This window comes from Haliotis asinina, chromosome 13 (genome assembly GCF_037392515.1).
Source record: "Haliotis asinina isolate JCU_RB_2024 chromosome 13, JCU_Hal_asi_v2, whole genome shotgun sequence".
Lineage (NCBI taxonomy): Eukaryota > Metazoa > Mollusca > Gastropoda > Lepetellida > Haliotidae > Haliotis > Haliotis asinina.
The window spans coordinates 20,949,895-20,975,042 of record NC_090292.1 but is presented as its reverse complement, the minus strand read 5'-3'; the positions used below and the strand labels follow the sequence as shown (position 1 = coordinate 20,975,042).

General features: G+C 40.3%; 1 protein-coding gene across 1 annotated transcript in view; it reads right to left on the bottom strand.

The window, feature by feature from the left end:
- Positions 1 to 23,394, bottom strand: part of LOC137259268 (aminopeptidase N-like) — a 29,146-nt gene extending 5,752 nt beyond the window's left edge. The window contains exons 1-17 of the mRNA XM_067796902.1: positions 23,121 to 23,394; positions 22,219 to 22,723; positions 21,787 to 21,954; positions 21,163 to 21,274; positions 18,860 to 18,980; positions 17,801 to 17,952; positions 15,022 to 15,135; positions 13,746 to 13,880; positions 12,695 to 12,760; positions 11,921 to 11,986; positions 11,616 to 11,794; positions 10,105 to 10,214; positions 4,985 to 5,130; positions 4,277 to 4,332; positions 2,692 to 2,839; positions 1,184 to 1,263; positions 316 to 426 (exon numbers count right to left, since the gene is read on the bottom strand). Coding sequence (XP_067653003.1) covers positions 316 to 426; positions 1,184 to 1,263; positions 2,692 to 2,839; positions 4,277 to 4,332; positions 4,985 to 5,130; positions 10,105 to 10,214; positions 11,616 to 11,794; positions 11,921 to 11,986; positions 12,695 to 12,760; positions 13,746 to 13,880; positions 15,022 to 15,135; positions 17,801 to 17,952; positions 18,860 to 18,980; positions 21,163 to 21,274; positions 21,787 to 21,954; positions 22,219 to 22,723; positions 23,121 to 23,394 — 2,543 coding nt within the window. The remainder of the gene's footprint in view (positions 1 to 315; positions 427 to 1,183; positions 1,264 to 2,691; positions 2,840 to 4,276; positions 4,333 to 4,984; positions 5,131 to 10,104; positions 10,215 to 11,615; positions 11,795 to 11,920; positions 11,987 to 12,694; positions 12,761 to 13,745; positions 13,881 to 15,021; positions 15,136 to 17,800; positions 17,953 to 18,859; positions 18,981 to 21,162; positions 21,275 to 21,786; positions 21,955 to 22,218; positions 22,724 to 23,120) is intronic.
- Between the last annotated feature and the right edge of the window lie 1,754 nt (positions 23,395 to 25,148).

Genomic DNA, 25,148 nt, shown 5'->3' with positions numbered 1-25,148 from the left:
TATCTTACCGTGATGGAGGGGAGAAAGCCTCTAATTAAGAAACACTCGACTGGAATACACTGTGTATTGTTTGGACAGTCAAACAGGGAGTGGTCATAATGGGAATGAACCTCACAATGGTTCACTCCCATTATGACTACTCCCAGTACTCTTCTCGTTCTTTATCATTGCAAACTGATTGCGCTGTCTAACCTGTTTCTTTGTATCACCGGTATCTATATGATACATGTGTTTATACTGCATTTGGGTCTATGCTTACATTTAAACTTTGCCCTTTTCATGCTTCTTTTGTGTATTTCTGGTGTAACTGTGTACCTGTTATTGACGGGGTCCATCATCACCTCCCGGTACAGCCTCAAAGCATCGTCCGCACATTCCTGAACACCAAATTTGCAGGCATAATTGGAACCACGCGCTGTCTGGTATCTGTAAACATTTGTATGTTGTTATATATTGATAAACATATAATCTAACCCCAGTGAGTATGCTTTCACATCGCTTTTAGCAATATTCTAGCAATATCACGGCGGGCACACCAGAAATGGACGTCACGCATTGCGCCCATGTGGGGATTAGAACCCGGGTCTCCGGCTTCACAAGCCAACGCTTTTACCAGAGACCTGTATTAGATGGTCTCTGCTTTAACCACTGGAATATCCCAACTTGCCTATTCTAGTCTGAAGAGAATCTCTGCATGTTCATCATATGTTTGAAACCACAATCACAGCCTTTCATTTCAACGACATGTTTATTTATTACTGAGAAAGCGACCGCAGTAAATACGGTTACAACGAATTCAAAGGGGCTTCTTGTTTGTTCATGGAAACCCTTACATTCCTGTTCGACTACAACATACAGCAATTGATTGGAACAGAAACTGTTAATGGACTCTTTGTGTGTTTGTTATTTGTTATTTACAAACAACACCGTACAGTTGTAATACTATTGAAACACAAATATGTTCGTGACATTGTTACAAATGTATAATCAACTGTGCTTTTAGAAGAGATTTCCTCTAGATGTAGAAGGGGTTTTCTTGCTTTTACTTTCTTACTTTTCTAATGTAATAACAGATTAGACCGTTAATGTTCAATCAATCGCATTTGTATGTATTTTTTTAAATACTCCAGTGGTTGTGAGCAGCGGTTTGACCACTAGATCACCTGACACTACTGACACTTACATGTCTATCGGGATAGTATCAGCCTGTATGTTCATCCTGTAGTGGTTGTAGGTCTTGTTAGCGCTCACCTTCATGAATTCCTAAAAAACAAACATTTATACCTTTTTATATATCTGTGAACCATGAGTCAAACACATGTTTGTGTTAACATTGTTATGACTGTGTTATGAAACTAAACAACACTGATGTTGCAAACGTTGTTTACACGCACCATCATAGCGAGGACGTGAATCCTGCAGGTTAAAATTGCTCCCTTTGGTTTGTACCCTTGAACATCCGGGTTAGAATTGGTCTTCAGCAACACATGTTTGTCGAAACAAGCGACTGAAGGGATCGGGTGGTCGGCTCCTGGCTCGGGTAACACACTGCCAGCAGCGTAGATGGATGATCATATTCTCGATCACTAGATTGTCTGGTTCACACTTGAATATTTACAGACCGCTGCCATACAGCTGGAAACCTGCTGAGAGCGGCGTTTAACAACACGCCAACAAACAAACCAAACTTTGGTTTCTTGTGGCTTACAGAAAACAGATGAGAAAAAGTCTGAATAAAAGAAGTTTGTGTTCACACTAGAACACAATTGACAATTGATCTCATCGTTATATAGCTGACTTGACGCCAATTGCACGTTCTAGTGTAACTCACTCACCATAGTTCTCTAAGAGAGTGACGGCAATAGAATTATCCCTCGTTTAAAATGTTACACGGAGTTTTTCTCACGTGTGTAGTTATTATAATTGTCCGGTAGTGTGTGGGGTTGCATGTTTTCGAATCAGGTCCCAGTTTCACAAAGCTATCACACCCTTACGACTGTAGCACCTTCCACACTGTAACAAAGACTTAGTCGGACAGTAGTCGGAGCTTTGTGAAACATACCCTGATTCAGTCATGAATCAAACTGCGGTGGCATATATGTCAGGTCTATGCATCACTGTAGAGTGCAGGTCACATGCCCTAAACAGACGAGGATACTACATTATAAATTGTTCGTTGGCCACGAGGAGGGCATATTTGTTTATATCTGTTGAGACGAAGGCCCTGGGGGACTAGTGCCCAAAGTATTTAATCATACCGTACACCTCAATGTTAATTTTGAACTGTTTGAAGTATGGGTATCGGATCGTACACTTCAGCCAACCTGTGTGAACCAAACGATTCGAATCTTGCATCTTGCTATTTTCCCCGCAGGTATTGTCTTAATATAGTCGCCACGGTGTAAATCCCTTCTTAATATTCACAGAGACTACAGCTAAACGCGTCATCACAATTCATTTATTGGAATGCGAGGCAAATCGTTTCGTAGCCATCGCAAAATTTGGCAGATGAAACAAGAAAAACACAATTGGAGTTATCTCCCTTCCATCCATTTGCATTCGCACAACATCGGTAATTCCCGTGCACCAAGCGTGATTCAACGTTTTCAAGACAAAGAAGTATTACCACGAAGTACCGAATGAGTTGCCAGTGACAGCGGGGTAAATTGCAATGTACCCGAAAACACTTACCCTAAGGGCACCGTGGTATTGAGTACGTTCCAGCATAGAGGTGAGAAAGCTGTCATGCCGTGCAAACGCACGCCAAGATACGTAGTCGACCTCGTTCTTGAGGAAATTCAAAGTACGAAGGGCAATCCCAATCTTCAGGACGCCGGCGCTAAAAGAAAAGAGAAGAGATACTAATATGCACTGCCTGAAGTGGGGCGGTGAGCAGCATTGTTATCACGCTAACGACACGGGGTTCGATTCCCTATGTGGGAACAATGTTGGGATGGCTAATGTAACGAGGTGACTCTTCCTTCCCAGGTATCAAGCAACCATCCAGATCAGATGTGACCATAATATCTCCAGATACAATATACCCATCTGATTCTATCTGATCCACAGGGGAAAACTTAAAATCCCATTCCCAGTAAGCAGTGCCCATCCCACCCCGAGGTACCGTGACGATCTGGGTCTTCAGTTACCAATGCTTGTCGTAAGAGGCGACTAATGGGATCAGGTGGTCAGGTTCGCTGACGTTTCCGACATATGTCATCCGGTTCCCGTAGAACATATGCTCAGAACGATGCTCATATTTTTATCACTGGACTGTTTGATCCAGACTCGATTATTTGCAGATTCCATGTAATGTGGAATATTGCTGAGTGCGGCGTAAAATAACGAACCAACAAAAATGAGGTAAGGAGTGAACACCCTCTACCCAGATATTGAATGAAGACACAATCCCTACACCATATGGGATGAAACTTTCATCCAGCAACGAGACATTTTCATAGATCTGAAACATACTTTCATCCCTGAAGCACCCACCCTTCCTTACATACGAGTGACTTAGCAGTGACCATTCCGTCATTAGGCAATAAATGAACATTCACCACTAGTGGTGTTTTGATTAATTGAAGTAATCGAAGATTGATCACTGTAACAGCCAAGCAACCGGTCATGTTTTCTCATAATCGAACACAAACAATTTGTGAACACTTGTGTGCTTTAACAACATTTTTAACAAGGTTGGTTTTGTCAGATAATTCCATAAGCATTACAAGCTTGTTCCATGTCACGATGGAATTTATCTTATAAAGGCAAAGTTATGGAAATTTATGTTCCTAACACGTTACTCATCCTTCAAGAAGTGAAATTTGTAAATGCGTTTTGTACAATTTTCAAAAACTACACACACAAAAGAACTACCATTAACAGCAGAATTTGATACATGACGCTGAGCAATTGTTTTCGATGGCGGATCTGTTGTAATGAACCAATTATCAGTTGTGATATTTTAACCAATTGCCAACACTACATGCCCCCTACCCCCCCCCCCCCCTCCTCCCCAGATAAGGAGTAACGACCCCACCCCAGGTTAAGATGCCACCCTGCACTTTCCAGATAGAGGAGTGAGTGAGTTTAGTTTTATTCTGGTGTTAGCAATATCACAAGACACAAGAAATTAGCTTCACACATTGTACCCATGTAGGGAATCGAACCCGGGTCCCCGGCGTGACGAGCAAATGATCTAACCACTAAACTACCCCCGCCCCCAGTTAAAGAGTGAGTACCACATCCCTAAGTAAATATCCCCCTCGTTACTTACTCAAAAAGTGACCAAGCATCGTTTATGATCTGTCCGCGGGTCGTTGGTGGAAACACCTGGAAATGAGATGAAACATAAAAACAGATTTGAAATGGACTAGTTGGATAAACCTTTAAAATGAACGAAGCATCTACTTCTTCCATTTGCACTGGAGCATCTTCACAGTCATGAACCAATCTTCTAGGACTGAAAGATGCTCAACATTTCAGTCCTGAAACGTACTTTCAGGTCACGAACATTCTTCTCACAATGAAACATCCTTTGCACCATGCAGCCTCCTTTCGGGTAAAGAGTAGTTGTTTGCAATTAAACATTGCTCCCTCCATGAAAAGTACTTCCCACTTGAACATTTTTCTGGCAATGAAACATTTTTCCAGCTCTGAAATTTTCTTTCACCCCGAAGCATTAGTCAAGGTGTAACATATCATACCAACCCTGAAACATACTTTCCGTCACTTCAGTACTAAGTCATTCTTCTGTGACTGAAACATACGTACAACCATAAAAAAAAACACTGTCCGATCAAAAACATTCTTCTAGCAATGAAACATTCTTTCCTGTTAAGAAACATTTTTACAGACCCAAAATGCTCTTCTTGCTCTGAAACATTCCTAGAGCACTGACTGAGCTATTGTTCTAGCCTTCAAATATTCTTTCTCCCCGCAAACATTCTTCCTGTTCACAGCGAGCAGAGACTGCACCCCATACCGTGTGGTCTGTCTCTAGTTGTTTAATTAGAGCCATCCAGTTTTTCTCCTCGTAGTTGACCCTGTAGTAACCGGACTGCTGTGCATTCACGATGACCCACGAGTTCTCCTGTGAAGGGTCTGGGATAATTGGGTCTCTGATGTCTTCTGTTGAGAAATACATTGAGAAGAGTTATTTTCACTTCTCTGGATAGACACGATCACAAACGACCAACACTGAGTGAGAGTGACTTAAGTTTTTAAGATCACATATACTCTAGTAGGGTACAAATACAAAATCACTTGCTGACATCGTTGTAAATGAAACACCGCCATTAAAACTACTCATTTCGACCTTTAATTATCTTAAATCAACCTTTTTGTCAATTCTCAGCCGCGAACGAAATTTCAACCAATCAGAGCGGCGCGTCTCCGTGACGTAATTATAGGTATAGAAATGAGGGTCTGTGCAGTATTCATCTACATTTCAGGGTTTAAACTATTTCGTTTACAGGTTTGTACAAACCTAAAATCGCGAAAGCTGTTGTGAAATATGAAAGCTATATGTTCTCACAATCTACTAGTATCATTTAGTTTTGTCTCCTGCTTTGCTTAGTTTTCGAGTTACGACCCTTGTTTTCATAGACGATTCATACACATTTTGTATACATCTAACTGAAAATCCTTCTTTCTATGACGTCACTGTAGGGCTCTGGCGACAGAGTTACGTAACCTGTCTGCAGTTTCGTTTGCGGGCGAGAGAGAAGCAAACAGCCTTTTAGCAACTTTTGAGCGCTTGGTATTAATTAACCACAAGTTTTGTTTTTTTTTAAACAAATGGTGTTCCGTTTATGACTAACCAGAAGACTTTCATATGCAGTGGTAGAAAGTGTACCAAAACTTGAGTTTAGTTTTTCTTTAAGTCACACTAAGCAATATTCCGGCTATTTGGCGGCTGTCTGCAAATGACCCGAGTCGGAGCCAGATCAATAACATTAGCATCGATTTAACAAATTGGGATATGACGACACGTGTCAATTAAGTCAGCGAACCTGACCACCCGATCCCTTTAGTTGCCTCTTACGAAAAGCATCGGTTAGCAAAAGTGCTGAACCTGCCCTTTCAATATTGGGTACATCATAAATGTCGCTATTCGTACACGTGGTTATTAGGTGAATGTTCTGAAATAAGAAAATCGATTAATTACTCTGAGGTTTGATTTTTTTTACAAAAACAAAAGCATATTTCTGATCACTGATATCTGTTCTTTATCAGATTAATTGTTACCACTTACCACCTCACTGATAAACCTGAAATCGGTCAGGACACAAGACTGACACAAAATGACAAAGGTATGTATCTATATCTTTTGATTAAAATTTCAAAATTGACACAATTTACAATACACAGATTGTCAGAATATTTCGCATCACTGCCATCACATATTTCTGTAGTGACAAGCCCTAAATCAGGTGAGTGAGTGAGTTTGGGTTTACGCCGCACTCAGCGATATTGGAGCAATATGGTGGCGGTCTACGCAAATGTACATGTTTGGTGAGTGAATGAATTTGGTTTTACGTCGCTTTTAACAATATTCCAGCAACGTCACGGCGGGGAGACACAGCTTCACACTTAGGACCCAAGAGGGGAATCGAACTCGAGTCTTGAACGTGACGAAAGCTTTAAATACCAGGTGCTTTCTATGAGATAACAGTTATACATGCCCTGCTATTATGCTATGTATATGTTAGGTATCTTTTGGGTACATATATTTTCAGAAAACTAACTTCATTATCATCATATTGTTTTGTTCGAAATCATACTTAAAGTGGATGATGGCTGTATGTTAATCATACGTTTGAAACATTGATTATTTCAGGAATGTATGCTCAGTACATAACATATTTACGCATTTAATACAGAACACTATAGTCTTCACCTTTGATGATGGCAGTAAGTTCATTATATCCTTTGAAAATTGTTATTTGCTTGAGCAATATATGAAATCGACACATTCCGCGAAGAACAGATATTTAACCATAAGTCTCGTTGGTCTGTTATTCAATGCCGCACATATTCTAGCTATATGTCGGTGGTTTCTAAATAATCGAGTCTGAACCAGGCAGTCCAGTGATTAACAGCATGAGCATCGATATACGCAATTGGAATACGATGTTTTAACCTTCACGCAGGTGTTAGATGACGACACGATCTAATTGCAACATGTACCGTGCTAAAACAGTGTTTTATTTCTTGAGGTTCAGGCCGTTGGTCCATAGGATATAGACCGTCCGTACAGCTGTCGCAGTGTGTATCATGTACGGAAATATCGTTGTCTATTTCCTTTTGCATAGTCGTCTGCAACGTTGTCGTGTTCAGCAAGGTTTCGAAATAATGCTTTGATTCAGTTGCTATTATAGTATTTGTAGTTTGTTATTATAAGAATTATAAGAATTATTGTCGCGTCAATATCGACGTGTATTTTCTTGGTCACGGACTCGTCTAATGATTCGTCAGGTGCGCGTTTGTCACAGACGTTTACGTTTCTTATCATTAACATTAAACATGAGCACACACATCAACTTGTAGTGAGTGAGTTTAGTTTTACGCTGCACTCAGCGATATTCCAACTATATGGGGACGGTCTGTAAATAATTCGAGTCTGGACCAGACAATTCAGTGATCAACAACATGAGCATCGATCTGCGCAATTGGGAACCGATGACATATGCCAACCAAGTCAGCAAACATGACCACCCGATCAGGTTAGTCGCGTCTTACGACAACCAGAGTCGCCTTTTATGGCAAGCATGTGTTGCTGAAGGCCTATTCTACCCCGGGACCTTCACGGCTACATCAGCTTGTAACATGAGCACACACATCAAATATAACATAAGCACACACATCAACTTGTAACATGAGCACACACATAAACTTGTAACATGAGCACACACATCAACTTGTAACATGAGCACACACACATCAACTTGTAACATGAGCACACACATCAAGTATAACATGAGCACACACATCAACTTGTAACATGAGTACACACATCAACTTGTAACATGAGCACACACATCAACTTGTAACATGAGTACACACATCAATTTGTAACATAAGCACACGCATCGACTTGTAACATAAGCACACACATCGACTTGTAACATGAGCACACACATCAACTTGTAACATGAGCACACACATCAACTTGTAACATAAGTACACACATCAATTTGTAACATAAGCACACGCATCGACTTGTAACATAAGCACACACATCGACTTGTAACATGAGCACACACATCAACTTGTAACATGAGCACACACATCAAGTATAACATGAGCACACACATCAACTTGTAACATCAGCAAACACATCAACTTGTAATATGAGTACACACATCAAGTATAACATGAGCACACACATCAACTTGTAACATGAGCACACACATCAAGTATAACATGAGCACACACATCAAGTATAACATGAGCAGACACACCAAGTATAACATGAGCACACATCAAGTATAACATGAGCACACACATCAAGTATAACATGAGCACACACATCAACTTGTAACATGCCGTCATACATCAGGCTATATTTCCTTCGCTTTCCTTCAAGATACGAAATAAAAGAACCCGTTCGCTTAGTGCCTATGTATTTGAAGGGTGAGGACTATTTTTAAGGAAATACAACTTCTTTATTCTGTATAGGCGTCGTTTCGACATATATTCTACTGTCGTTGTTAAGTAAGTGTATTTGCACTTGAATTTACACTACGGGTAAGGAAATTTAATATTCTACATTTCTGTGTAGCTTTGTACTGTAGTTAGATCCAAGGCTGCTTAATTCTGTGCGTCAGAAAACACAGGTAGACTCCCAGGAGGTCATTGAATGTCAATGTCTTGGTGTTTCAATGTAATTTATCCTAATGCCTACATAGGTTACATCAGCTTAATGGACAATTAAACACCTGCCCAACCCTCACCGTCCGGCCGTGGGAGGTCCAAGCCCATGAAGTGTTGATCAACATACCCTCTGTAAGTAGTGACCAAACGCCTACATAGTTGTCAGGTTAAGTCTGTGCATCCGAAAATACAGGTATGCACCAAGGAGGTCTGTAAATGGCAATGTCTTGGTGTTTCAATGTAATTGATTCTAACGCCTACACAGTTGTCAGGTTAATGGACACCAGCCCAACCCTCAACGTCCAGCCGTGGGAGGTGATCATCCACACATCCACAGGAAGTAGTGAACACCTATGAAGTATTGATCAACTTGTCCACTGTAAGTAGTGACGTCTACGTTGACACCAAGCCCAGGAGGGTGACAACTGGAGACAAATATGCTATCCCCAAAAAGAAACGCATATTGATTTGTGTTCTTAACAATCTATTAGTTACCTACTGTGTTCAAACAATCGTCAAAATATGCACAAAAGTATGAAATCGCTTTTACCTGAAAATATTGCTTTGATAACTATTCTATACACTGAATCGTTTGTACACTCAACTTAAACAGAAGTAACAATTTTAGAGCAGTTTTAATCATGTCAGAATATGTTCATTGATTTTAACAATCCAATCGAGAGACAAACGCCACTTTGTTTACTTGTCATATAGTCGGTAGCAATCTTCAAAATAACATGAAAATTAATGATATTTTGTACATTTAACATAGCGGTGATATAAATACGTTGAGTGCTTCTCCCTTAGGTAATACTGTCTGATGTGCGTCTCTTTGTAGCGTGTTGATGTACTACTGTGACAAAGACACACATCAGACCTTCGAGAGAAGCATACAGTTTATATGGTCAGTTTGAATTAGATGCAGAAGTACTCCAGAGTGATGAATGCCATGAACATTTTTAGGCAGCGGGCAGGAGAGTAAAGGTTCTGATCTTTGAAGGCATATTATATGAAAGTGTCCAACCGGAAGTTACGCGGGAAAGCCCGAACTGACGCAGGGTCGAGTGACGCTAACGATGATTTAGTGAAGCCCACTCCACCACGTAATGGGACGTATTTGAAGTGTGCGTTTGTATTTCATTTTGAACATGGGCCCAAATATTTTGGGAGAACATCTCCGAAATTCAGATGCAGTGATATCCTGTATTCAGAAGAGATACTACTTACTCTCTTCTTCCGTTGTAGCCAACCATGTGATGTCGTTGTAGCTGTACACCTTGTTGAGGTTGCTGTAGTTACTGCTGGTGGCGATTGTGATAGGGATTGTCCATTTGTATCTGTAAATAGAGCATTCGCGTCAGGAATACAGTTTACATGATAGGTTCGGAAACTTACACCAAGTCTGACATGGAGGCGCATCGTGGGCAGACGTAATTTCTATAGATTTTCATATTTTGTTTAGGGCCGTATTCAACACTATTCGAGCTAAGGCCGCAATCAAAACTATTCGAGCTAAAACCAAATTCAACACTTATTCCAACTACACATGCCAAAACATGAGTCTCATTAACCTATTCAGACAATGACCTACCTTTCAGCCGATACGAATTTTCACGTGTGAAAGTGGAAAAAAGACATCACAAAAAACTCTGGTTCCACTGAATTCCAATTTCTTGCTTCATAAGAAAATCGTATTACAAATGAATTTTAATTCTAAACTTTAATAATAATATTTTTATATTTTGTGGTGAGGTGTAGGTAGAATGACCCTAACACTGACGTCGCAGACTGTCCCTTTTGAATGCGGTCGTAAAATGATTCACATTGCATCCAGCTCACTGGTTATACCCTTTAAGTGTTTTTTTGCGCTTATTCAGAGTAGTTCAAAGAAGTCGTAAGATGATTCACAATTCATCTGCCTCACTGGTTACACCTGTTATGTGTTATTTGAGCGTAATCGGTGTAGTTCTGTAACGCAAAAAGAGATATAATATCAAATTTCATACCAGACCGCCAAACTTTTCTGGCGGCAGAGCAACGTTGTGTTATTTGCACGATGTCTAGGTTTGTGTTTGTCAGAGGTCGTTGTTGCAAGGGTTAGAAAGAGCGTAGTGATGCAATATGCAAGTGCTTAGATGTATCAAATCATTCTAATTAATATTTACGCATCCAGTTACATGAATTAGTCTAAAAACTATGGACTCCACTAAGTTGCGCAATGGGGCGGAACCGCGTCAGCAGGAAACGAGACAGTTTTGTAATCAATGTTTTGAGGCATAAGGCATAATGGAACTAAATTTACTTCAGTCCAAATTCAAGAAATTTGTTTTATAAACTACGAATCGTGCCACATTGACATGCAAATAACTGCCAGTTTGACAAGCAGCGCGGCAATTTTAGGATGGTAACGTAATGGAACTTTTCATACGTCAAAACAAATATGATCGGCGGAGTAGCTGGGTGACTGTTCATCACTCCAATAACCTGAGTTCGATTCCTCAGGTGAGTAAAATGCGTGAAGCTCATTTTTAGCGTCCCCCAACGTGACATTTGCTGGAATATAGCTAAACGTGGCGTAAAGTCATTGCTCGGACCAACATAAGCTATCATAACCGACTCTCCCTTGGGGTTTTCTTACTTCCAAGTTTCACGTTTACATCATATTGGTTACTGCAATATATTGTGGAATAAACAGCATTGAACACAAACAACTAAACAGAAAACACCGCCGTATTTACCCAAAAGGAGCGGTGTCTCCGGTGGTGTTGGCACTCATGTTGTTGAGGTAGCGTTCCTGGCGGACGTTGATGGTTCCAGGACCTGTGACCTTGACAGTGACCAGGGGATAGTTCATCTGAGTGACCCAGGGTTCAAAAATCTCGGTCATGTTGATAGGGGTGCCTTCAGCTACAGATTGCTGTGTATATAAAAAAAATATTGTATATGTTTTATAAATCAGTATGTATTCTGGTGAGTTTCCTGATGTGGACAAAACGACAAAGGATGTACAGTGATCACAAAGCAATTCCAAAGATTGACGTACCTCTGTCAGAGCGTTGAACAGGTCTTTATGCTCTGCAACTCCGTACTGATGTCTCTTCAGATACAGCTGAAACATTAATTATTATCAGATTTTTGAAAAACAAACTTGGACCTATTTGCTCTAGATTTTCCTGCACTTTTTCCGTGTGTTCGGTGTATTATGTTACCAATCCGATCTAACACATACCCTGAAGCATTGATGCATGTGTGAAAAAATGAGATATTTTTCATCTTCAAAAGATCACCAATCTGTGAGCAAGTTAGTGACTAAACGCGAATAATGCATCTCATATATTGTAACGTATATGTACTTTTTAATCTTGATTTCCTTCTGAAAATTCAGCTGGAGATTTATCGGCGTCAATGAACGTTGACATGATATTGTTGAATATTATGAGAGTGCATCAACATTTGCACTTCCTTACAACTATTGTTATTGGGAATGTAGTCGCTCGTATGTATACGATTTCTATTTTAAAACAAACGACTAGAAACAAACTCTAACAACTGTGTGGTGCAGGATGAGTGTCAAAATTTATGTTCTAAGTGGTTTCTCGACCTTCTTGAAAAAATTCAAAATCAAGAATGGGACCCCATGCACGTGTATGGGGCTGCTGCGTTGTGCACGCGCATATCATGCTTTGTGTTTAGGGGTGGTAACAGAGGAAAATGGTGGTGCGTTCTTGAAACGTTTGGTAACGTTTACACTTCCTATCCAAATTGAAAGTTCATTATCCCCTTCTTTTTTGAAGAGTATATATGAAACCGTACTTACATTGAGCCCTCTGATGAACAGGTCATGTCCCATGGTGAAGTGCATCATTCGAACCACACACGCTCCCTACAAATTGTAGAAAAAATTACATTTTTCATCATCAGTGAAGACAGTTATTAAGTCGTTTTAGTTCGTTGTGCGTATTTTGACTGTCTTGATTGGCTGTGATTATCATTTCATATCATTAAAGATTAAACCCCTTTAAATTTTCAAAAGCTGAATCATGCACAAAATATATATTTATTGTTTCCTGAGATTATCTAAATATTACAATTTAGTTCTTTTAGTGTTCACGGTTAATCACAATGTCTTGCGCAAAATAGAGAATCAAGTTAGGATTTAATCCATTAGCAGTTCAGGGACTCCTTTCACAAAGCAACCTTAACTAAGGTTAACCTTAACTCCCATTCTTTAACACTGAATGAGCTGTATGCGTCAGATTAAGTGGACGGTTGAAATGACCGTCTTGAAGTCAATGCTCTATTCTCGACACAAGACATAAGTACAGCTCAAACAGAGAGCTGTTTGTGCCAGATTAGGTTCTAAGGTTGAAATGACCGTCTTGAAGTCAATGCTCTATTCTCGACACAAGACATAAGTACAGCTCAAACAGAGAGCTGTTTGTGCCAGATTAGGTTCTAAGGTTGAAATGACCGTCTTGAAGTCAATGCTCTATTCTCGACACAAGACATAAGTACAGCTCAAACAGAGAGCTGTTTGTGCCAGATTAGGTTCTAAGGTTGAAATGACCGTCTCGAAATCAATTCTCTATTCTCGACACAAGACATAAGTACAGCTCAATTCAAACAGAGAGCTGCTTGTGTTTGTGAGCGTCGAAATGATAATACTATTTTTTTTTTCGACACAAAACCTCACACTTGGCTCATCCAAAGTTCGGTGTCGAAATGGCGGTGAGGAATCTGGCTACATGTTGTGTATTTAAGCCGTATAACATCGTATAACGAACAGCGGATATAACGGACGAAAGGTAGCGTTCGATGTATCTGGCACGGTAGTTTACACCCGCCCCATCCTGCTAAGTCCAACTTACCTTGGTGTAAGTAATTGTGTCAAAAGAATCCTCCACTTCAGCGTTACTCTCGACGTCGTTCGTCATAGGGTGCGACGTCTGCACACCGTCTACAAACATCGCAGCATGCATCGACTGCACTATAAACTGCTCCGTCTGAAAAGAGGAACTTGATTTTGTTGGCTTTTCTTTTGTTTCTGTTTTGTTTTTGCTTTTTGTTTTGATATTTTTAAATTTTGTTATTTAGTTTTGTTTTGTTTATTTTTTTGGTTTTTGGTTTTTGGTTTTGTATGTGTTTTTGTTGTTTTTGTGTTGTTTTCTTTGTTTGTGTGTGTGTTTATGTGCTTGTTTGTTTCTAATCACACTCAACAAAATTGTAGGTTTCGTTTCTTTTGTGTTTAACGTAGCAGTCAGCAATATTTCTGTTGTGTGACGACAGTCTGTGATAAAAACGAGTCTGAATCAGACAATCCACTGATCAACAGCATGAACATCGCTCTATGTAAATGGGATATGGGTTGAGCAAAGTCAGCACGCATGACCACCCGATTCCGTTTATCGCCTTTCATGACAAGCATGTGTTACTGACGACAAATCATAACCCTGAATCAGGGATTATTATGTTTTACAGATCAAAGGTAATATGCAACAGAGAGGGCTCAGATGATCCTGGAGATTATATTTATTGTTTCCTAGATTATAACAACAACACAGTCCAGTGACCCACAAGCCCAGCATCTGGAATTCCTTTAGAACCTCTTAGTGTATTTTCCGAACGGCAAGTACTTAAAAAAGTGAAAAAAAATATGAATGATTCCGACCATTGCCTACATTATATATTTGAATTTTTGCCTTCTGGACGTCGTCTCCGCTTGCCGTTATTCAAATCCAAGCGGGCCCGTAAGTCTTTCATACCAACTAGTATCAAATTTTACAACGAGCAGGCCTCATAACGTTTTTCTTCTAACGTTGTTTCCGCACTTACATACTGTGTGTATTTTAATAATTCATATCTTATTTATATAGCTGTGTATTGTCACTGTCTGTGTTCCTACCTAATTGCTATTTGTATTTTTAATATGTTAACTTATACAATGTGCAACAAATTTCCGTTGGAATAATAAAGGATTATCTTATCTTATCTTATCTTAGCATTGATCTTCGTAACAGATCTAGAGATACAAACACGTGAGTCAACCATTTCAGTTTCAGATTCCCTTTACGATCTGCATAAGGGTAATATTCTTACCTTAAATCCTAAAGTGTCACAACTGGAATTTGTTGTTTAGAAACTCACCGACCTCCTCTCTGGATAGAGTGTTCCCACCGCAAAGAAGTCAAAGAAGGAGGCGAAGGACTCGTTCAGCCAGAGCCACCACCACCACTTCGGTGACACAATGTTGCCGAACCACTGTAGCACAAAGACGACACGATGCACTATACCGCACTAGCCAATGGTAAGTTATTGCAACATTCAGGCAGTAACATTCTTGTACGCTATATGGAGAGACACGATGTACTTTACTCTACCGGCCAATGGTAAGTTACTGTATATTCAGACAGTAATATTCTAGTATATTACATGAAAGAATACCACGTACTTTACCGTATCAGCCAATGGTCAGTTATTGCAACATTCAGACAGTAATTTGTATGCACACTACAGGAAGAAACTCGAGACATTCTGCCTTATCACTCTGTATTGTTTATTCATTCAAATATTGTTCCTATATGTTCTGTTATTTATATTTAAATACTTTTTTTATTATTTCTTCTGGGGTTTTCTGGGGTGTTGAGAAGCAGGGTTTGTTAGAGTTTTGTTTCTAAAAGATGCACATGTCCATGATCAGAAACAAATGTTTATCTATCTCTTTATTTCAAGATTTTATCGCAGGTATTGATGGGTACACGATCGTTCACTCAGGGAAAGCTGTGTGATGCCCAATTTGTGATGCACGTGCTTCTACATTTTTTTTCTCTGTGTGGATTAACATGTCGCTAGGCCAGTTCATTATTTGCAAAGGAGCATTCTCGAAAGAGAAGAATATTGCTGACTACATATGATATATATCTCAGATTACTGTCGATTTATAAGTCACTTCCAGACTTCGAAATAATTTTAATGACACCGTCCGGGCTTAAAGTCGAACGCTAGACGTCACACCTGATACTGTTTTTATCGCCTGTCCCCATCGTGTCTTGAACTTGTCTGACGATATATGCAGTTGTCAAATGAAATGTTCAACGTGATATTGACAGGTTAAAGCAATTTATGGCCAGTCACGTTAACTCCTAATGACTTCAGCCTCACATAAACCATGAATATGCTGTGTAACGTTAGGGGTTAAATAGAAGGCGATAGTGTTTGTACGAAGTTTTATTTACTCCCGTTCTCATTCAGTTTGATGAGACTTTATGAATCAGTGATCAGATGTGGTGACTGTGTTGTCTGTTGGCTGCATGTCATTGTACTCAAGATGCGTGGGAATCCGTTTATAATGTCGATCACTTGCTTTTCTCACCTCGCCGATTTATTGTTGTATAGCTGGAATTTTGCAATATTTCACTCTGACCTCATATAGCTGATGACGTCACAGCATGACGAGACAATGTCACTACGTCGATGTCTTCAAGGAAATATCGCTTGTTCTCATCCAAACAATACCTTCTGGGAAAGACAGTTTGGAATGATACTATCAAAGAAAACGTAACATCTAAAACCTCAGAGGTGTTATCGCTAATATTCTTGCCCGCCTTGTTGCTGCTGGAAAATTGCTAAAGCGGCTTAAAACCATACTCACTCAATCACTTTTATATATTTATATATGCCTGCTGATATGACTGATATCGTGCTTTCTGTGTGTGTCTGGGAAATGTTTTTGTTGGCCTAGTGGTTAAAGCGTACCCTAATCACACCCAAATACGGGCTTTAATCATAGGTCCAATCTGTGATGACCATTTCTCATGTTAAATCCTCCCAACAAACACACGCACACACGCACGCTCGCGCGCGCACACACACACACACACTCCGCCAGTCATATTGCTGGACTCGTGGCGTACACCGCTACTCACTCACTCTGGGTCTTGATGATGTACATGATACATGCTACATAAAGCCCTATAAAAAGATAGAGTATATACTCTCAAATCGTGTAAAAATATGTAAGGGATATAGGGTAAGAAATATACTATCATCGATAAGTGCACAAAATTTCAAATATACTGAGAGAAACAAATTAGGGAACACGACTTCATTACACTGTTCCCACATTTTTTCTCATATTTGCTCCCACAGCGCTATTCAAAGCTGGTGATAAATCTGGAAAATATTCAAAGGACGCTTGAATTTTCTCGCGTTCCTGTTTTTGTTTCTCTCACCATCTCATAATTCGTTGACATCCCAACACAGACGACCTATATCCCACACCCTACAGAGAACTTGTCTGGCGCCATGGCTGTAAATCAACTGTGGTTAAGTGCCCGACATTCTGACATTTACTTCGATTTTATTGAACTCTTGCCAGTTAAAGAGAAAATGGAGGGTTTGTATATAAGATAACCTGTCTTCGTCTGTCTGAAATTCCAAGAAAGTTTATTTCTTTACACCGAAGAGAATTTTTTCTGAGGGTATTTGAGACGGTGTTTTCTCGAAAGCAACACTTGTAGTCATTTTATCAAAGACAATCCGTCCCAGAAATTAAAAGGAAACTGTAAGGTTTTTTTCCTTTCTTAACAAATGTTGAGTTTAACCTGCTTTGAATGGACATTAGAAGTTGTAGAGGAAGAGGGCAAACCAAGTTCTCGGATACAAAGGCCGACACATAAAGAAGTTGACTATCCATAGAGCTTCTTTTTCTTCAAGGGTAAATTAGTGTAGCAAAGTATTTTATAATACTTTCCATCAAACATTTTCAAACGGAAACTGTCAGTGTTATCCACGGTGAAGACAATGCGCACGCGCACCTTTTACCGAATGTGGAACAGATTTGTAAACAATTATTTTGGGGCAAATTGGCTAAACGCTCCGAGATGTTGTGTAACCAATCATTGGAACACGTTTAACCATGTCTTACCTGATGAGCTATCTCGTGCGAGATCACCTCGGCAATCCAGCTGTCTTGAGACGCTGTTGACACACCCTCCTCGTAAAGAAGGTTTTCCCTATAGGTGATGAGGCCCCAGTTCTCCATGGCACCGGACACAAAGTCGGGGATGGCGATGTTGTCTACACAGACGCTATTATTTTTATAGGCCTTTAAAACACACGTATATGTATCATACATTTTGTAATGTTACATACTGGGGAATATCACCCAGTTTCCACAACCAGCATTGGATACGTTTGTTTGTGTGTGTGTGTGTGGTAGGGGGGGGGGGGTATGAAATATATACTTTTGTAAGTAAAACCCTCATAGAATCCTCGACTATGAGTACATACACACTCATGCAGAAACAAAAATCCAACAACACACGCAACGCACAAAGACACACACATAATTGGCCTATTTTCGTTAACTGTCAGGGGTACAAACGAAATTTATCAAAATGAACTTTACTTACTGAATTAAAATCAAATAGTTAGTAGAATTACTGTCAATTAAAAAGCCATTTCTGACTGCCAATATGGGGATACCACTTTCTCAACGCGAGAAAATGTGTTTTTGTCTCAAAAAACATGATTTTCCCCCATCAAGCTAATGGCCGAAAACAATAACATGCCATTCTGGTGTTTTGAGATCATGTCTTAATATATCATACTTATGTCTTTGTTTCAGGGGGCGGTGGGGTAGCCTCGTGGTTAAAGCGTTCGCTCGTCACGCCGAAGAACCGGGTTCGATTCCCCACATGGGTACAATATGTGAAGCCCATTTTCTGGTGTCCCCCGCCGTGATATTGCTGGGATATTGCTAAAAGCGGCGTAAAACTAAACTCACTCACTCACACACTTTGTTTCAGCAGTATTAAAGCTCACGATGTTGTTTTAAAACAACGACTAAATATATTTGAATTGTTACAACATTACCAGCGCATTTCGAAAATCTACACTAAAGGCTTACTTATTGTTTCCTAACGGAAACCATTGCTAATTGTATCGTAAGGGTATGCATGGCATCATAAACTCGTCTACATACCAAGTTTGGGCATGGGATAGTCAGGGTCGAAGGTCTCCTCGAACCAGTCGAAGAAATCCATACCATACCTCTGGGCTCGAACGGCGTGCTGTATGGCGTTTGGACGTGCCAGCGTCCGGTACTGCAACGGCATAGAATGCATCATCATCATCAACAAGTCAATAATCACATCATCATTCACGTCGCCATGGTCACCATCATCTCTCTCGCTCCTATTGCTGCTTGCAAGTACGACATAGCAGTACTAGTATTCTTCACAATTATCCATACTTTTTATCACGTTTAGTGTTTATGGTATCATCATCATCATCATCATCATCATCATCATCATCATTATCGCCGTGATTTAGGAGACAATGTCGATAACCATCACGTGTTGGCCAATTTCCGGGTGTTATTGAGTATTTGAGCTCGGGAATACATTTGGAGCCGACAGCGACAAATGGAATATTCCCGTGCTTCAAAATAGTCAATAACACCCGGAAATTGGCCAACACGTGATGGTTATCGACATAAACCAAAGGGTTTTGCTGTCTGCACTCGTTTACATCGAGTACGGGTACAGCAGTGAAGTGTCATCAGCTGGCCGTTTCAGTTGGTTCCCATGGTAACATCTGGAGCTGCTCATTTGTGACGTCTTTCTAACTTTACGTCACAATATATGTGATTTGAATGACGTCACCACTGTGAATGAGACAATTGCTTGCGATGTTTCTACGTGTCAATACGCAGTGACCAGTCTTGCAATTTCCGGGAATCAAATCCCATCTGATGATGTTTTTCAACCAATCAGATTACAGAACACTGTGACTTTTGGTTTACAATGTCAGTTAATTTTGGTTACGTTCTGTATGCGAGTTCGTGCATGAGTGTGAAATGGATTCTGCAAATCAGATCTGTACCAGAGATAAGACCTACCCATGAGTGAGTGAGTGAGTGAGTGAAAGGTTCTACCCCTCTGTTAGCCTTTATCCAAACATATCACGACAAGAGATATCGGAAATGGGCTTCACATATTGTACCCAATGTGGGAACCGAACCCGGATCTTCGGTGTGACAAAGAAACGTTTGACCGCAAGCTATAGGCTTCCCCACCGTCCCATTTTTTCCTTGAATGAGTATAGCAATATATCAATATAGCAATATTCCATTAATATCACAGGATACATTAGAAATGGGCTTCACACATTGTGCCCATGTGGGAATCGAAATCACGTCGTTTATGGCGAGCGAACATTTTAAACACACGGCTACCCCACCACCCATCATTTGTCCTTAGATTCTTACAGACAGAACGAGGTGGGATGAACGGGGACCTGACACATGGATCTATATATACCCAGCAATAACACGATCAGTTCTATAGGACACGGGACAGGTTTTTGAGCAGTCAGTTGCTAAACAACTACTCCCTCCTTTGCTTGAATGCGTTGTCATGTTCCCAGCCTGTGTACGCCATATTTACATAGAAACCCTATGTCTAAATTCAAATATATATGTAGAGAGAGAAAAACTGTGTTTTTCTGTTTTTCTCTTTACACGTGTCAGGCAAGATGATGCAGCCTTCCGGTCGTTTTCAAAGGTGGTCGCAAGGGCGGTTCTCTCTAAACATCGTCTTCACAAACTCTTAAAGCGGGGCTACGAGTGATACTCAAATGCTGGATACCTTACTCTGAACAGGTTTAACCCGTGAAGGTCCCGGGGTAGAATAGGCCTTCAGCAACCAATGCTTGCCATAAATGCTACCATGCTTGTCGTAAGAGGCGACTAACGGGATCGGGTGGTCACGCTTGCTGACTTGGTTAATACATGTCATCTGTTCCAAATTGCGCAGATCGACGCTCATGTTGTTCCAATCGATGCTCACGGGATTGTCTGGTCCAGACTCGGTTATTTACAGACCGCTCTCATATAGCTGGAATATTGCTGTGTGCGGCGTAAAACTAAACTCACTCACTCATTCACACTGAACATGTTTACTACAAAACACTCATCACAACACACTGACGGGGCATACCTATTTAAACCCCAGCGACTCTTTGGAGAACAATGTACTTCTGAAAGAAGACTAAACCTTGTGCAAAACGTTAATTGGTTGATTTGTTGTTCAACGTCAGCAGTATTCCAACGGTTTGTAAATAATCGAATCTGGACCAGATGATCCTCTGATTAACATCATGATCACTGATCTGCACAATCGGGATTCAAGCCTGATCACCCGATCCCGTTACTCGCCTTGCACGACAAGCATGTGAAAACAACCCGGACCTTCACGGGTTTCACACAAAATGGCATGATCGTACCGTTATATTTGAGGTGGTGTTTTCCAGCTGCTCGAAGTCACAAATGATGAAGGCGAGGAGGTATGTGGACATTACTGGCGTCGTTGCAAATATATCAGCCGTATAGTTGCCCCTGTAATGGAAAACATGGAAAAACTAACCCGACTGTTATTTGCCACAACAAACTATGTAATTTCCCGAAGGAAGGGAGATACCACTGCAAATCCTGCAGTCGACTGAAATCTTTTTAACAATCACCATGGATGTCGACTTCGTTACTAGATTTTCACCGGACTATGCACAGAATCGATGCCAAAATACAATCCAGATCTAATTCGGCAAGAAGGGAGAGTCAGCTAATGTCGTCAACTATCTCCCTAACATTAGGAGGATGGCTTGAACAGTCTTTCTAGATTCTAGAATTACAAATGCGAACTGATGTTGTATAAATCATTGTGTTCATGATGTTCTCTTTACAAAATAATTAGTAGATAGATGATTGAGGAATACCACTTCACTTGGTCTAACCAGACGCGCTGTATGAAGTGGTCTTTGAGTACTTCACTATACCCCCTTCACTTGATCTCATTGGACACAGCTTCAGTATTAGCCAGTGTCCGGTAGCTCGTCGCTATGCGCACTCACCTGATCTCACTGGACACGACCTCTGTATTAGCTAGTGTCCGGTAATTTCGGCCAGTGGTCGTCTTCCTAACCAAGGTAATGTCAAAGGTCGCCTTCAGAGCCGGTTCATCAAAACACGGGAACGCTTTCCTCGCATGAGGTGCCTCGAACTGGGTGGTTACTAGGTATCTGAATGATAAACAAGTGATATAAACCAGGTTCTACGAAGTACTATTATGTCAGACCACAACATGAGATCACAAGAAAGCCAAATGTATTACATAACAATTTCCTATTTTTGCATATTTTTAATATTGACTCGAATTTTGAAATCTTTATTAATGTGCACCTATTGTACATTTATGTACTTATATTCACGGCACTTTACACTCTTAGGAAGCTTTGTTTGGCAAATAAACTGACAGGGATTTCAGTTTAGCATTTCTTTCTTACATGGTTTCATTCGAATCCGTCTTGTAAGAACTCAGATACAGACCCTCCCCGTCGGTTCTCATTTTGGCGTGAAAACTCATCTCGACTGCATATGATCTTCCGGGTTGAAGGTCATTATCAAGGTGAAGGACGTAAAATTCCCTGACCTCATCATAGCTTGCGCTGACAATAGATGGGCCCCTATCGCTTAGGTTGTCAGTAGGTCTCAGGGATAAAGAGTCATTATTAATCATCAGATCTTTCTTGTGCAAGGTTACGTTAGACGTTGCTTGCGTTACGTTGATGACAATAGAAACTGTCCCGCTAAAGGTAAACAGAGACGAGTTGTCGCTGTATATCTCAGGTTGCAGTTCAAGGACGTAGTGGAAAGGTTTGATAGCTGTTGGGAGGCGGTAGTTGATGACTGGGGCTGGTGTTGTAGTCGTTGTTGCTGGTGATGTTATCTCTGTTGCTGGTGATGTTATCTCTGTTACTGGTGCTGTTGTTTTCTCTGCGCATGCGTCGCCTGATTGAAGTCATGCAAATATTAACGCCTACAATATGTTATGTTTTCAGTTTCCAGAAAAATACGAAAAACACAAAAGCGATTGAACAACAACTTTTACAAGATAAATTTTTCAGCAAATATTTCTATATTCTTAGAAATACAGTGGAAACTGTCAAAAGCGGCATCTAACCAATCCGGCAAGCTGTCAACACCAGCATAAAATCTCAGTCCTGTCCGTGGCTTGAACATTTATCATCAGCTCTACAATCCAGCACGTTGCCTAAACTGGATTATTTCTTCAGTCCCGATGAGTGCCGGTTTAGACAGCTTCCACTGTACACGAAATGCTACTAGCTGACCTCATACTCTTCAAGATTAAAGCTATTTTTCACCAAAAATATGAAGCCCAACTTACAAACTTTACGATCACCGTTTCCTGCTAGCTCCACACAGCGTGCCCGGAGCTCCTCAGGACCGAGAGGAGGCGTTGCTACAGTGGGTGTTTCGCACTTGCACACAACCTGACCTGGTGATACCAGATGCACAACGAGCCCTACCAACACGGCCAGACAGACAGCAAGAAGGACGAGGATAAACGCCGCCCCATGGCTGATGTGAACTCCGCCGCTACGCTTCTCCCCTGGCATTGAAGCGGTACCGTTGAGATTGGACAGGGTATATTCTCCCATGGCCGCAGGGTTTTAGCTGAGGAGAAACAGGAAGGCTTGATTTTAAAAAATACTAAATGTTGAAAACTGGTTGGACCACGCGAACACCAACTGATCTGGTTCCAGCTTCAGTTGCATCATACAGCCACAGATGTGCAAAACCAACCTCGGATACACCCAACTATTGTAAGATGATCAACTACGGATGTGCCGAACTAAAGCAAGATGATACAAGTGCGGACGTGCCGAACTACAGTAAGATGAGAAAATACGGATGAGCCGAGCAACAGTCAGGTGATAAAATATAGATATACCAAATTACAGCAAGATGATAAAATACGGATGTGCCGAATTGCAATGACGGTTGCGTCGAACTACATACAACTACCCATGTGCCGCAAACCGGTTGGATCATACAATTATAGATAAACCGATATACATGTATCGATGTTTCAGTTACATTATTCAGCCTCGTATGGTTTTTTTTGTATTTTTGTTTGTTTGTTTGTTTTGTTTTGTTCGGTTTATTTTATTTTTTGTGATATTAAACAAGTGCGGATATGTGGGGCGTTAGTACTAGCCATAGTTACACCTCCTGGTTGTGCAAGATCAGGTTAGACATTACGTTTAATGGCAACAAACACTGTCCCGCTAAAGGTAAACAGAGACGAGTTGTCGCTGTATGTCTCAGGTTGAACTTCCAGGACGTAGTGGAAAGGTTGATTCGTGAGTTTTGCAACGTCGGAGAAAAAAATTGCATATTATGCATGATTTCATTCAGTGATGTAAGGTTCAGCCAAAAGAAAGACATGTCATGGTTTCTAATTTTACTTTAGAAATAAAAGAATACGTTCATATCTGCCATCACAATGTTGTCTCTTCAAATATTTAAATATACACTGATTATATTATCGAAAACAACTGTTTGCGTGTGCGTGTGTGCGTGTGTGTGCACTTCCTGTTTACCTGAGAATCAATTGTCATTTAGCAAATTACAGGACAAAACGGGGAGGGGGTGCGCACCCCCTTTTCACCACTACCATTTTACTTATATCAAGGCTAACGGTAACTCAGTCGCTGTATATTTAGCAGTTCACGTGAAATTACATTGTTGATTATTGAAAATCACAAAAAGTAATGCATGTTTCAGTTATGCCTACCTTTCATTTTCTAATAATTATGTGAAGGTCAATAATACGTGCATGTGTCATATGATAATTAGCATGGCTAATATAGATATTTAAAAGATGTTTGAACGATATGTAAAATATATTACGGTACTGAAAGTGTAAGCAGCAGGAAAGGCTAATTGTGTTTACTCTGATTCAACCGAAAATCACTGATTTCTTACAAAATGGCTGGTCGGCTGACATTGGCACTAAGCAAGACTTTGCAAGAGAACTTTCCTTGATTCAGGGAACGCAATCTTACTGTAAGCGTGTTACTTGTTTGTTATAGACACATTAGTGCCTATTTTTTCAACCACCTTGGCATATTCACTTGCGTTTACACCATCAATAAAAAATCTAATATTCTACAATATTATCAGTATTCGTAACAAATAATGAAGTATGTCAACATTTTGATGATAGTCTATTAAATAACATATATTTTTAGGACATAAATTTTGAAAAAAAACCACTAAGACAGTTGGTATGATATTTTGATTATGATCGGCGTTTCATTGACTGTAATATTGTTTCGAGTTAGATTGCAACCCATCGGTCCCCTTTTGAGGCAAGCGGACTATTACAGTCAACATGCTTGGTCGTGAG